Genomic DNA, 12205 nt, shown 5'->3' on the forward strand with positions numbered 1-12205 from the left:
GGGGCACCCTTGGGACCCCCCCTCCCCAAATTATCACCTCCGTGTCCCCAGGGTGCTGGGTGCCGCGCCGCTGCCCCCCCCTCGCCTCCAAGATGTCCTACTTCGCCGAGCACTTCTGGGTAAGCCCTGACCCCCCCCCCCGATTATTTCTGCCCCCCCCCCCTGCTTATTTCTGCCCCCCCCGCTTATTTCTTCCCCCCCCCACCCATGGGTGCCCCCCCCGCACCCATGGGTGCCCCCCACCCATGGGGATCCCCGGCCCCAGAGGAGGAAGCGGCCGGCGCCGCGCTGCTTCCTGGTCCCCCCCCGCCCCCCCCCTGCCACTACCGTGCCTCAATTTCCCCACGGGGGTGGGGGGGGTCACCCACCGTGCTGGGGGGGGGCACTTCCCACACCACCCCCCCCCCAGTGCTAATTTGGGGGGGGGGGGCACCCCAAATCCCACCCAGCGCTCGCCCACCCGCGGCACACCCCCTACTCAAACTGGGGGTGCTTTTTTTTTTTTTTTTTTTGCTTTTTTTATTTTTGGGGGGGGTGCATATTATTATTTTTTTTGGGGGGGGGGGGGTTATTATTATTTTTTTTGCCCCCCCCCCCAGGGCGAAAAGAACCACGGCTTCGACGTGCTCTACCACAACATGAAGCACGCGCAGATCGCCACCAAGGAGCTGGCCGACTTCGTGCGCGAGAGGTGCCGGGGCTGGGGGGGGGGGGCGGGACATACACACCCGGGACCCCAACAAACTGCTTGGGGGGGGTCCCAAGGTGCCCCCCCCTCCAAAAAAAAAATTAATAACCCCCCCCAACAGGGCTGCCATCGAGGAGAACTACGCCAAGGCCATGGTGAAGCTGTCGAAGATGGCCACCAACGGCACGCAGCTGGGGTGAGCGTGGGCACCGCGCGGAGAGGGGAGGGGGAGGGCTTTTTTTTTTGGGGTGGGGGGGCCCTGTTGAACCCCTATTTATTTTTTTTTTTTTTTTGGCCCCCCCCCCCAGGACCTTCGCGCCGCTCTGGGAGGTGTTCCGCATCTCCTCGGACAAGCTGGCCCTGTGCCACCTGGAGCTGATGAAGAAGCTCCACGACCTCATCAAGGAGATCGCGCGCTACGGCGAGGAGCAGGGCCGGGTGCACAAGAAGGTGCCAAACCCCCCCCCCCACCACCACCCCAAAAAAAAAACACCCCCCCCCAATAAAACACCCACCCCCTATGGTACTCCTGGGGTTATTTTATTTATTTCTTGTCCCCCCCAAGTCGAAGGAGGAGGCGGCGGGCACGCTGGAGGCCGTGCAGCTCCTGCACGGGGTGGCCCAGCTGCTGCCCAAATCCAAGGAGAGCTACCACAGCAAGTGCCAGGAGTACGAGCGGCTGCGCAAGGAGGGCACCAGCCAGAAGGAGCTGGACAAGGTGACGCCCCCCCCCCACCCCAAAAAAAAATTAAAAAAATTAAAAATCTCATCCCCTGTGCCCCCTCCATCCTCGCTGACGCCCCCCCCTGCCTCGCCCCGCAGGCGGAGCTGAAGTCGAGGAAGGCGGGCGAGGCGCTGCGGCGCGCCGTGGACAAGTACAACGCCGCCCGCGCCGACTTCGAGCAGAGGATGCTGGATTCGGCCATGGTGCGACCCCCTCCCCCACCCCACCCCCCCCGGGGGGGTCCTGTCCTCGGGGGGGACGTGTCCCTGGGGATGTGGCACCCACCCCGGGGTCACCCAGCCTCGGGGACGCGCCGCTCCCCAGCCGTGCGCCCAAGCGGCCGGGCGCGCATCCATCGGGGTGGTGGCGCTTGGGGAGGTGGCACCCCGGTTGAGGGTCCCTTTTTGGGGACACGCCAGCCCCTTGGGGACTTCCTAACCCCCCCCCCCAGGGACACGCCAGGTGTCCTTGGGGACATCTTTGGGACATCATCGCCCCCTTCTCCTCCCCGCAGCGCTTCCAGGAGGTGGAGGAAGCCCACCTGCGCCACATGAAGGGCCTCATCGGCTCCTACTCGCACTCGGTGGAGGACACCCACGTCCAGATCGGGCAGGTGAGGCCACCAGCCCCGTGTGGTGTCCCTCCCCCCCCCCCCCCGCCCTCTTTTGTCACCCGATGTCCCCCCCCCGCCCCGTGCCACCGCCGCTCCTCCCCAGGTGCACGAGGAGTTCAAGCAGAACGTGGAGAACATCGGCACCGAGATGCTGCTGCGGAGGTTCGCCGAGAGCAAGGGCACGGGGAGAGAGCGACCAGGTGAGCTCGTGGCAGCGGCCTGGGGGGGTCCCCACCTCCTACGAGGGTGCTGAGCCCCCCCCCCTCGCTCACGGCCCCCCCCTGGTGCTGTTCTGACCCCCCCTTTTTGCTCGCAGGGGTGCTGGATTTCGACGAGTACCGGCTGGCTCCAGCGCAGGAAGGCAAGTACGTCTGCCCCCTGCTCAGCCCCACGCCGGGGGGGTGGTTGGGGGGGGGTGGGATGGGTGAGGGGAGGGGTCCCCGCGGGGGGGGGCTGCTCACTGCTCTGTGCCCCCCAGGGCCCAAAAGGAGCCGCAGCAAAGCCTTCCGCATCCCTGGGCTGAGCCGCAAGGAGAGGGAGCGTGATGCTGGGTGAGACAGCCCCGTCCCGTCCCATCCCATCATACCCCATCCTATCCCATCCCCTTCATCCCATCCTATATCATCCCATCCTGTCCCATCCCATATCCCATCTCGTCCCATCCCCTCCATCCCAATCCCCTGTGTCCCATCCCATCCTGTCCTCTCCTCTCCGTCCCATCTCATCCACTCCCCTGCATCCCATCCCATCTCACCCCTTCCATCCCATCCCCTGTATCCCATATCATCCCCTCCATCCCATCCCATATAATCCCATCCTGTCCCATCCCATCCAATCCTATCCTGTCTCATCCTGTATCATCCCATCCTGTCCCCCGTATCCCATATCATCCCATCCCGTCCCCTCCCATCCCATCCTCTCCATCCTGTCCCATTCTACCGCCTGTATCCCATATAATCCCATCCCATCCCATATAATCCCATCCCATATAATCCCGTCCTGTCCCATCCCATCCAATCCTATCCTGTATCATCCCATCCTGTCCCCCGTATCCCATATCATCCCGTCCCCTCCCATCCCATCCTCTCCATCCCATCCCATATAATCCCATCCCATATAATCCCATCCCATATAATCCCATCCCATATAATCCCATCCTACCACCCCCATCCCCCTTTGGGGTCTAACTCTGCCACCATCTCCCCAGGGAGTCCCCAGACGCCGACGCGGTGAGTGGCCCGAGGAGCAGCACCCGCTCCTTCCCCCACCCGTGCCGTACTGGGAGGACTGGGAGCACTGGGAAGCGACCCCCCCTGAACCCCCCCATACCCCACAGGCCTGCCCGGAGGTGGACGAGGACGGATTCAGCGTGCGCCCCGACCTGCCCCATGATATCCTTGTGCTGTGTGCGCTGCGGGGTTTTGGGGGTGGGATTTGGGATTTTTGGGGTGCCCGAGCTGGGGGTGTTGCCTTGACTGCGGGGGGGGGCTCAGGCGAGGCGGAGAACCACGGCTGCTCCTCCAGCGACTCGGACTACGACGAGGACGAACCCCGCAAGTTTTACGTCCACATCAAACCCGTGCAGCCCCGGGGGGCCGGGGGCAGCGCCGAGGGGGCCACCGTGGAGCAGCTCAAGGCCACCGTGGGCAACCTCATCCTGCCCCCCGGCGTCGGGGTGAGGCTCGTGGGGTGGCGGGGGGGGGACCACACGGTGGAGGGGAAGGGGGGCTATAGCAGGATTAACCCCCCCACCCCGTGTCTTGCAGGGCACCGTCAGGCGGCAGTCATCCCGTAAGTGCCCCCCCCCCGGGGGTTGTGGGGTCCGGGTGGGCTCCGTGTCCCCTGTCCCCGTGTCCCCCGTCCCCGTGTCCCCTAACGCTGCCCGTCCCCGTCCCCAGGGCACGTGGCGACCCCGAGCTCTGCTGCCGACCCCGAGGGGACGCTGGTGGCAGGTGAGGCCGTGCCGGGGGGGCTGGGGGGGGGCGCACGGAGAGGGGGGGGTCAGCTCCGGGTCCCCAAATGCGCCCCCTCTCCATGCAGGTGACAGCACAGGGAGGGGGCGCCCGGCGGCGCAGATAACCAGGTATGGGGTTGGGGGGGCACTGGGGGGGAGGCTGGGGGTCCCTAAGCCCCCCCGTCCAGGTCCTGAGCACCCCCCCCCCTTGTGCCCCCCCAGCAAAGCCCTGCCGGATTCGGTGCCCCCCGCCGCGCTCTTCGGGCCCCCCCTGGAGTCAGCCTTCGAGGCGGAGGATTTCCCGGGTGAGGTTTTGGGGTTTGGGGGGACCCCAAAAGTGTGGGATCTGTGTGTGTTGTGTGTGTCCCCCCCCCAAAAACACCCTGACACGGGGGTCTTCCCGCAGCCCCCCGCGCCTACGTCCTGACTTCCTCCTCGTCGCCCTTCTCCTCTTCCTCCCCGGAGAACGTGGAGGACTCGGGCTTGGACTCCCCCTCGCACCCCGCTCCCGTCCCCTCCCCGGACTCGAGGCCGTGGACTCCCCAAAGCCCCCAGCCCAAGCGGGGGGCTCAGCCGGACCCCCCCGCCCCGCCGCGACCCCGCAGCCCCGGGGGGCGCCTGCCCGAGCTCCCCGGTTTCGCCGTCTTCAGCGGCCCCGGGGCCGAGGGGCTCTGGGGGGAGGACGGCGGGGGGGGGGTCACGGCCCCCCGGGGACGACCCCGCGGCACGGCCCCCCCCCAGCCCCCTTCTCCCGACCCTTTCGGGGAGCCCCCGCCCTGGCTGCGACCCCGCAGCCCCCCCGGGGATCGGCCCCCCCAGCCCCGACCTTCCTCCAACTCGGCCTCCTCCTCCTCCTCCTCCCCGGCCCCCCCCAGCGGGGGGGAGTCCTCCAGCCCCTCCCCGTGGAGCTGCCAGGGCTCGGGGACGGGGGGGCCCGAGGGGGACACGCCGGGGGCCCCCCCGCTGCAGCCTGAGCCAGGTGAGTGAGGGGCTCCAAGGGAGCTTCACCCTTAGCTGTGCCCCCCCCCCAAAAAAAATTATCCTGATCATTGCCCTCCCAAATCGCCCTTAACTCCATCCCCAAATCATCCTTAGCTCCGTCCCCAAATCACCCTTAATTCCGTCCCCAAATTATCCTGATCTCTGCCCCCCCCAAAAAAAAAATATCCTGATCTCTGCCCCCCACCCCAATCACCCTTAGCTCTGCCCCCCCCAACTCGTGCAGAGGCAACCCCATGGCTGCCTCCGCCCCTCTCTGCCCCCCCCTCACCCCCTTTGTGCCCCCCCAGACCCCCGCCCCGCCGCCGCCGCCCCCCGCGAGGTGCCGCTGGTGGCCCCCCCCCGGCGTTCCCGAACGAAGCGGCCGGCGGCCGGCCCGGCTGCGGGCAGCAACACCGACCTGGTGCGTGGGGAACAGGGGTGGGGGGGAAAACAGGGTTCAGGGGGGGGTCAGAACCCCCCTGACCCCCCCTGGACCCCCCCTGACCCCCCCCTGTGCCCGCAGTCGCGCTCGCTCAGCCCCTCGCCCTCGTGGAGCTGCGGCCCCTCGCACTCGGCGCCTGCCAGCCTGGGCGAGCGCGGCTTCTTCGCCGTCTGCCAGCCGGCGCTCGGTGGGTCCGGGGGGGGTCCCTATTGAAAAGGGGGGGACGGGAACGGGATGGGAATGGGACCCGCCAGGTGCTGATGGGGTCTGCCCACCCCTCAACCCCAGGGATATCGCGGGGTCCCAGCCCCGTGGTGCTGGGCTCGCAGGACGCGCTCCCCGTGGCCACCGCCTTCACCGAGTACGTGCACGCCTACTTCAAGGGGCGCGATGCCGACAGGTATGGGGGCACCATTATGGGACCCCCCCCTCCAATCTCACCCCCCTCTCCTCCCTATTTTGTCCCCGGGGTCAGCGTGCCCCCCACCCCGTGCCGCTGGGGCCAACCTCTGCTCCCCTCCTGCCCCCCCCCCCGCCCCCGGCAGCTGCCTGGTGAAGGTGACGGGCGAGCTCACCATGTCCTTCCCCGCCGGCATCGTCCGCGTCTTCAGCGGGGGCATGGCCCCCCCCGTGCTCAGCTTCCGCCTGCTCAACACCGGCGCCATCGAGCAGTTCCTGCCCAACGCCGAGCTGCTCTACAGGTGCGGGGATGCGGGGACGCGGTGGCACCGTGGCACGGGATGGGGATGGACCGGGGATGGAGAGCGGGCGCACGGGGTGCGGTGCTGGGGAGGTGGTGCTGGGGTGCTCGGGGTGCTGGGGGTGCAGCAGGCAGCCTGGAGGGGGGTGAATGTGGTGATCCGGAGCTGGTTTTGGGGTACAGGGGGGGTGCTTGGTTCATTAGGAGGTCCTGGGTGCCCCCAGTAGCTGGGGGGCGCAGCAGTGGGGCGCTGGTGTTTGGGCACGTGGGGTGCCGCGCTCCGGGGGCGCTGGGTTTTTGGGGTGGCCACGTCCCCGGGGGCGGGGGAGGCGGTGGCGTCCCCATGCTTCTGGCCGCCGTCACCCCGTCCCCGCAGCGACCCCTCGCAGAGCGACCCCAGCACCAAGGACTTCTGGCTGAACATGGCCGCGCTCACGGGGCACCTGCAGAAGCAGGCGGAGCAGAGCCCGGCCGCGTCCTACTACAACGTGGCCCTGCTCAAGTACCAGGTCAGCCCAACGCCGGGCAAACCGGGGTATCCAGCACCCCGACGGCTGGGTCCCGCCACCCTTCCTGACCCCCCCTTTGACCCTCGTTTTGCCTCACCCCCCCCCCCCCCCCAGTTCTCGCGGCTGGGTCCCAGCTCGGCGCCACTGCGGCTGTGCGTGCGCTGGGACTGCTCGCCGGGCGCCACGCGGGTCAGCGTGGATTACGGCTACAACGCCGGCGCCCTCGCCCTGCCCGTGCCCCTCGCCAACGTCCACGTCCTGCTGCCCCTGGACGAGCCCGTCACCAACGTGAGGCTGCAGCCGGCTGCCAGCTGGTAAGGGGTGTGGGGGGCACACAGGGACCCCCCCACCCCTGCTAACCACAGGGTGGGGAGGATGGGGGGACGCCGGGCTTGGGAAAATGGGTTGGGGTGGTTGGGGACTCGGGGCCGTGTCCCGGCAGGAACCTGGAGGAGAAGAGGCTGCTCTGGAAGCTGCTGGATGTCCCCGGTGCGCCGGGGCAGGGAGGTGAGGCTGCGCCCCCCCTGCTTATGGGGTCTGGATCCAGCCCCTTGCTGGGCTGCCCTGGACTCGTCCCCCTCTTTGTGGGCACGGGGTTGGGTCCCCCACCTCCTGCGCTGTCCCCCCCCCAGGCAGCGGCCGGCTCTCGGCCAGCTGGGAGCCCCTGTGCGGGCCCAGTAAGCCCAGTCCCGTGGCGGCCCAGTTCAGCAGCGAGGGCAGCACGCTGTCAGGCGTCGAGGTGGAGCTGGCGAGCGCCGGCTACCGCATGTCGCTGGTCAAGAAGAGGTTTGCTACGGGTACGGCCACCCGGGCCCACATAAGCACGGGTTCCTTGCCTTGTCCTGCATGTAGGGGGGGTCCCTTCCCCGCCCCATAGGGTGCACGGGGTCCCTTCCCTGTCCCCTACAGCCCCGAGGTGCATGGGGTCACTTCTCCATCCCCTATAGTCCTGGGGCGCATGGGGTCCCTTCCTTGTCCCCTATTGTCCTAGGGTGCACAGGGTCCCTTCCCTGTCCCCTACAGCCCCAGGGTGCATGGGATCCTTTCCCCATTCCCTATGGTCCTGGGGTACACAGGGTCCCTTCCCTGTCCCCTACAGCCCCGAGGTGCATGGGGTCACTTCTCCATCCCCTATAGTCCTGGGGTGCACGGGGTCCCTTCCCTGTCCCCTACAGGGTCCCTTCCTTGTCCCCTACAGCCCCAGGGTGCACGGGATCCTTTCCCCATCCCCTATAGTCCTGGGGCGCATGGGGTCCCTTCCTTGTCCCCTATTGTCCTAGGGTGCACGGGGTCCCTTCCCTGTCCCCTACAGGGTCCCTTCCCTGTCCCCTACAGCCCCGAGGTGCATGGGATCTTTTCCCCATTCCCTATTGTCCTGGGGCACACGGGGTCCCTTCGCCGTTCCCTATGGTCCTGGGGCACACGGGGTCCCTTCGCCATCCCCTACACCCCCGGGGTGCACGGGGTCCCTTCCCCAGGGTGCCCAAAGTCCCCTCCCTGCCCCCCCCCGAGCTCCGTCCCCCCCCTTCTCAGTCAGGTGCCCCCTGGTGGGTTCGCGCCCCACCCCCCCCATCCTTGCAGCCTCCCCCCTCACTGCCTTTCCCCGCAGGGATCTACCTGGCGGGGTCCTGAGCTGCCTCCCACTGGATCCTCCGAGCCCCCCCCCCCCCCAGGGGCTTCCCCCTTGGTTGTGTGAACTCAAAACACTGGATGGAGGCTGGCGGGGAGGGGGTGTCCCCCTCTTCTTCCTCCTCTTCCTCCTCTTCATCTTCCTCCCCCCCCCCCCATGGCTGTACCCGCGTCGTCTCCTGCTGCCCGGCGGACAGACCCCGCCGCCCCCCCCCCCCGTGCTGTGAAGGGAGCAGGAGCTGCTCTTTTATTAAACACTTTATTTTCTAATCCCTGGCTCTTACCTGTGCCACGCCGCGGTGACACCCATCCCCGGAGCCCCCCGGGCTGCTCCTCGGGGACGGGGCTGGGGTCCTGAGCCCCTCTTCTTGGGGGCTCCAGAGCTGGGGGGGGGGGGGGGGGGAAAGAGCCGAGGCTGAGCTTCCTCCCCGCACCCATGGGTGCTGCTGCCCCACCTGCGGCGGGCGGGCAGAGAGGGAGGGTGGCACCAGGCAGGGGGAGGATCGCTGCCAACGGGGTGATTGCACCCTAACGTTCCCGGGAAGGCACCAGGATGGCTCAGGGCCGGCTCTGTGGGAAGGTACCGGGGGGATTTGGGGGGTTTTGGGGGGGATTCGCAGCTCTTTGCGGTGCCCTGGGGGGGGGTCCGAGCTGGGTGCCGGGATGGGGCTGGCCGGATCCTGCCCCTGGCACCCAGGTTGTGTGGGGTGGGGGAGAAGCACCCGGGGTCCCTGTGGTGCCCGCGGGCCCCCTGCCCCCGTGCTTTGTCCCTGGGGGCCAGCGCTGCTCGCAGCAACCCCCGGGTGGGCTTCGTGTAACCGAGCCCACCCCACCGCCACCTCCAGCCAGGGGGGGGGGGGGGACTCCTTTGGGTACACCCCTTCCCGCCGCCAGCGTGGCTCACGGCCGTGCCTGGCACTTGGGGCAGCGAGCCCGTGTCCCCCGGCTGGAACCAGTGCCCAGGACCTTGGCCGAGGCTGGGTGCCCCAGGTGTGGAGCGAGGGCAGGCTGCCTCTCCCCAGGCGGGATCCCTTTTGCCTTGGCACGGAGGAGGAAGTGGATTTGAGACCCAAAAGGTAGTAAAGGAGGTGGAGAGGAAAATAAGAGCTGAATTGCCCTGCTACGTGGCTGGTGGGGTGGAGAGGGATGTAGCGCCTGAGCCTCTTCCTCTTCCTGGAGACACTGGGGGGGGTGGAGACGCTGCCCCAGCCCGCAGGGCCCTGGGGTGCCAGTGGGGGCCCTGGGAGGGTGGTGGGGACACGGGGACACCCCAAAGTCCCCCCCCAGGAGCCCACAAAGGGCTCTGCAGGGCTGGGAACACACAGGGAGCCTTCAGCCTCCGCCATCATCGTCGGCACCGGGGAGCCACCGGGTCCCTTCCCAGCCACGGGGCACTTGGCCCCGGTGGGGAACCCGTGGGTGTCGTGGAGGGGGCAGCAGGGGCTGCGGGGGCAGCCGTCCTCCCCCCGAGCCCCGCTCCCTGTCTCTTGCAGACCCTTCCCCAGCGGTGCTGCAGGATGGAGAAGCTGGGCTTGGTGGCCATCGGGGCCCTGGGGCTCTGCTTCCTGCTGAACCCCGCCAAAAACTTGGGGTTCAGCACCGTCCCCAGCCTCACCGCCACCCGTCCGGCCCCCAGCCTCCCCCCGACCCCCTCCCTGCCCACCGCCGCCCCCTGCGTGGCCAACAGCTCGGTGCACAACATCTCCGGCTTCGAGGAGCTGCCCCAGCACATCAAGGACTTCATGAGGTACCGGCACTGCCGCTCCTTCCGCCAGCTCCTCGACGTCCCCGGCAAGTGCGGGGGACCCCAGGGCTCCTCCGACATCTCCCTGCTCCTGGCCATCAAGTCGTCGCCGGCCAACTACGAGCGGCGGGAGGTGATCCGCAGGACGTGGGGGCAGCAGAGGACCTTCGAAGGGGCGCACATCCGCAGGGTTTTCCTGGTGGGGGTGTCCCCCAATGCCCGCGACGCCAGGAAGCTGGGCTGGCTGCTGCACCTGGAGCAGCGGGAGCACCGGGACGTGCTGCAGTGGGATTTCAGCGACACCTTCTTCAACCTGACGCTCAAGCAGGTGCTCTTCCACGCCTGGCTGGAGGAGCACTGCCCCGGCGTCCGCTTCGTCTTCAACGGGGACGACGACGTCTTCGTCAACACGGACAACGTGGTGCGCTTCATGAAGACCTCCCGGGGCAGCCAGCACCTGATGGTGGGCTCCGTCTTAATCAACACGGGGCCCATCCGGGAGAAGGGCAGCAAGTACTACGTGCCCAAGCAGCTGATACCCTCGGAGCGGTACCCGCCCTACTGCAGCGGTGGCGGGATGCTCATGTCCGGCTACACCGCCCGCCTCATCCACCGCGAGTCCCAGAGCATCGAGCTCATCCCCATCGACGACGCCTACCTGGGCATGTGCCTGGAGCAGGCAGGGCTGCGCCCCGCTTCCCACGAAGGCGTCCGGCTCTGGGGCATCTACGCCCCCCGCAACAGCGACACCTTCGACCCCTGCTACTACCGGGAGCTGCTGGTGGTGCACCGCTTCGCGTCCTACGAGACAGTGGCCATGTGGCAGGCCATCCACGAGCCCCAGCTGAGCTGCGGGAAGAAGGTGAGCATCTTCTAGGGTGCTCGGTGTCCGGGAGGCACCGGGACATGATGGTGCTGCTGCTGCTGCTGCTCGATGCCACCGCCCTGAGCGAGGGGTCCGAGGAACGCTGATGTGGGGCTGGCCCAAGGCTCTGCTGCGGTGCCGAGTGCCGTCGGGGCTCATCCTGCTCCTGGCTGGATTCTGCCTGGTTTTGCCCCAGAACCTGCCCTGTTTTGGCCAGGTGAGCTCCGAAGCACCCGTGGGAGAATAAAGGAGCAGATTTTGGAAACGAGGCCGCGGGGTCTGGTGCCTTCCTAGGGCAGGGGAAACGTGTGCCCCGTTGCGCCGGCAAGGCTGGCGGGGGGGGTATGGGGAGGACGGGGTCAGCTTGGGGGGCGCATGGGCTTGGGGTAGGGGTCCCCAGCAGGCTGAGCACTTACGGGGGATGAGGGGCAGGCGAGGGGGTGTCTGCTCACCATGGAGGGCGAGCACAGCCCCGATGTCCCTGAGCTCCCTGCTCCATTCCGTTCCCAGCACCGCAGGGCTGCGGCTGCAAGGTCGGCGATAACCTCGGCGGGGGCAGCCCTGGCCCTGGCGGGGTGCTCAGCCCCGGGAACAGCCTGTGCTGAGCCGTGCCGTGCCGTGCCATGCCGTGCCGTGCCAAGCCGCAGATGGCTGCCCCACGCACGTGCCGGGCTCAGGGCTGTGGGAGGGGATATAAGCGGCGGTGCCGTGGGCGCAGCCACCCCCGTGCCAGCCCGCGGTGGTGCCGTGCCGCCGTGTGCCATGCGCCGCTGGGTGCTGGCGGCCCTCGCCCTGCTGGCAGCCGCCCCCGGTGCCTCCGAGGAGCCGGAGCTGAGGCTGTGTGGGCGCGAGTTCGTCCGCACCCTCGTGGCCCTGTGCGGGGGCACCCGCTGGAGCCACCCCCCCCGGGCAGCCTTGGGTGAGTGCTGAGCACGGGGACCCCTTCCCCGGCACGGGGACACCCAAAATAATTGGGAGCGTCCCTGCGGGTGCCTCACCCCTCCCCGCTCTCTTCCAGCCGACTTCTTTGGGCGCCTCGATGGCCACGGCCCCCCCAGCCTGGCCCCCCCCGGCCCCGCTGGCTCCTGCTGCTCCCGTGGCTGCACCCGGCAGGAGCTGCTGCCCTTCTGCTAGCGCCCGCGCCCAGGGGAGTCTCTGGTGGCTCGTCGGAGGGTTGAGCTCGCTGCTGTACGGGGGGGGGACGCGGGCGCGCGTCCCCTCTTCCCCTGCATCCCCCCCCCCCATGTGGGCTCTTCTCGACAGCTTCCAGATTTACCCAAATTTATTAGAAACGGACCAAATCCTGCTGCGCTGGGCGCGGGGAGAGGCAGGAGGTGAATGCCAAGCGGCGGCACC

At 68.3% G+C, this 12205-nt stretch overlaps 3 protein-coding genes across 4 annotated transcripts; all 3 read left to right on the forward strand.

The window, feature by feature from the left end:
• The first annotated feature begins 51 nt into the window (after nucleotides 1-51).
• On the forward strand, nucleotides 52-8502 carry FCHO1 (FCH and mu domain containing endocytic adaptor 1). Of its 2 annotated transcripts, none has more exons than XM_082785129.1 (27): nucleotides 52-119; nucleotides 600-691; nucleotides 810-884; nucleotides 997-1138; nucleotides 1254-1406; nucleotides 1511-1615; nucleotides 1927-2025; nucleotides 2129-2225; nucleotides 2342-2386; nucleotides 2504-2576; nucleotides 3233-3254; nucleotides 3362-3415; nucleotides 3518-3700; nucleotides 3792-3816; nucleotides 3924-3977; nucleotides 4066-4108; nucleotides 4202-4284; nucleotides 4386-4958; nucleotides 5269-5381; nucleotides 5484-5589; nucleotides 5691-5802; nucleotides 5948-6103; nucleotides 6479-6611; nucleotides 6726-6925; nucleotides 7054-7118; nucleotides 7244-7408; nucleotides 8221-8502. In XM_082785129.1, exons 1-27 carry the CDS (start codon nucleotides 93-95, stop codon nucleotides 8241-8243), a joined length of 3018 nt encoding a protein of 1005 aa, XP_082641255.1. In that variant the 5' UTR covers nucleotides 52-92; the 3' UTR covers nucleotides 8244-8502. The 2 variants fall into 2 exon arrangements, with proteins under 2 accessions (XP_082641255.1, XP_082641256.1); XM_082785130.1 differs by having other exon boundaries at nucleotides 6014-6103.
• Nucleotides 8503-9757: 1255 nt separating this feature from the next.
• B3GNT3 (UDP-GlcNAc:betaGal beta-1,3-N-acetylglucosaminyltransferase 3) lies at nucleotides 9758-10861 on the forward strand (the record flags this gene model as incomplete). The annotated part of the gene is made up of 1 exon (XM_082785125.1): nucleotides 9758-10861. One exon carries the CDS (start codon nucleotides 9758-9760, stop codon nucleotides 10859-10861), a length of 1104 nt encoding a protein of 367 aa, XP_082641251.1.
• Nucleotides 10862-11606: 745 nt separating this feature from the next.
• INSL3 (insulin like 3) lies at nucleotides 11607-12037 on the forward strand. The gene is made up of 2 exons (XM_082785128.1): nucleotides 11607-11768; nucleotides 11868-12037. The coding sequence occupies exons 1-2, from the start codon at nucleotides 11612-11614 to the stop codon at nucleotides 11981-11983; spliced, it is 273 nt and encodes a 90-aa protein (XP_082641254.1). The 5' UTR covers nucleotides 11607-11611; the 3' UTR covers nucleotides 11984-12037.
• Nucleotides 12038-12205: the final 168 nt, after the last annotated feature.

Source organism: Aythya marila (assembly GCF_965140915.1).
Source record: "Aythya marila genome assembly, contig: HAP1_HAP1_SCAFFOLD_818, whole genome shotgun sequence".
Classification (NCBI taxonomy): domain Eukaryota; kingdom Metazoa; phylum Chordata; class Aves; order Anseriformes; family Anatidae; genus Aythya; species Aythya marila.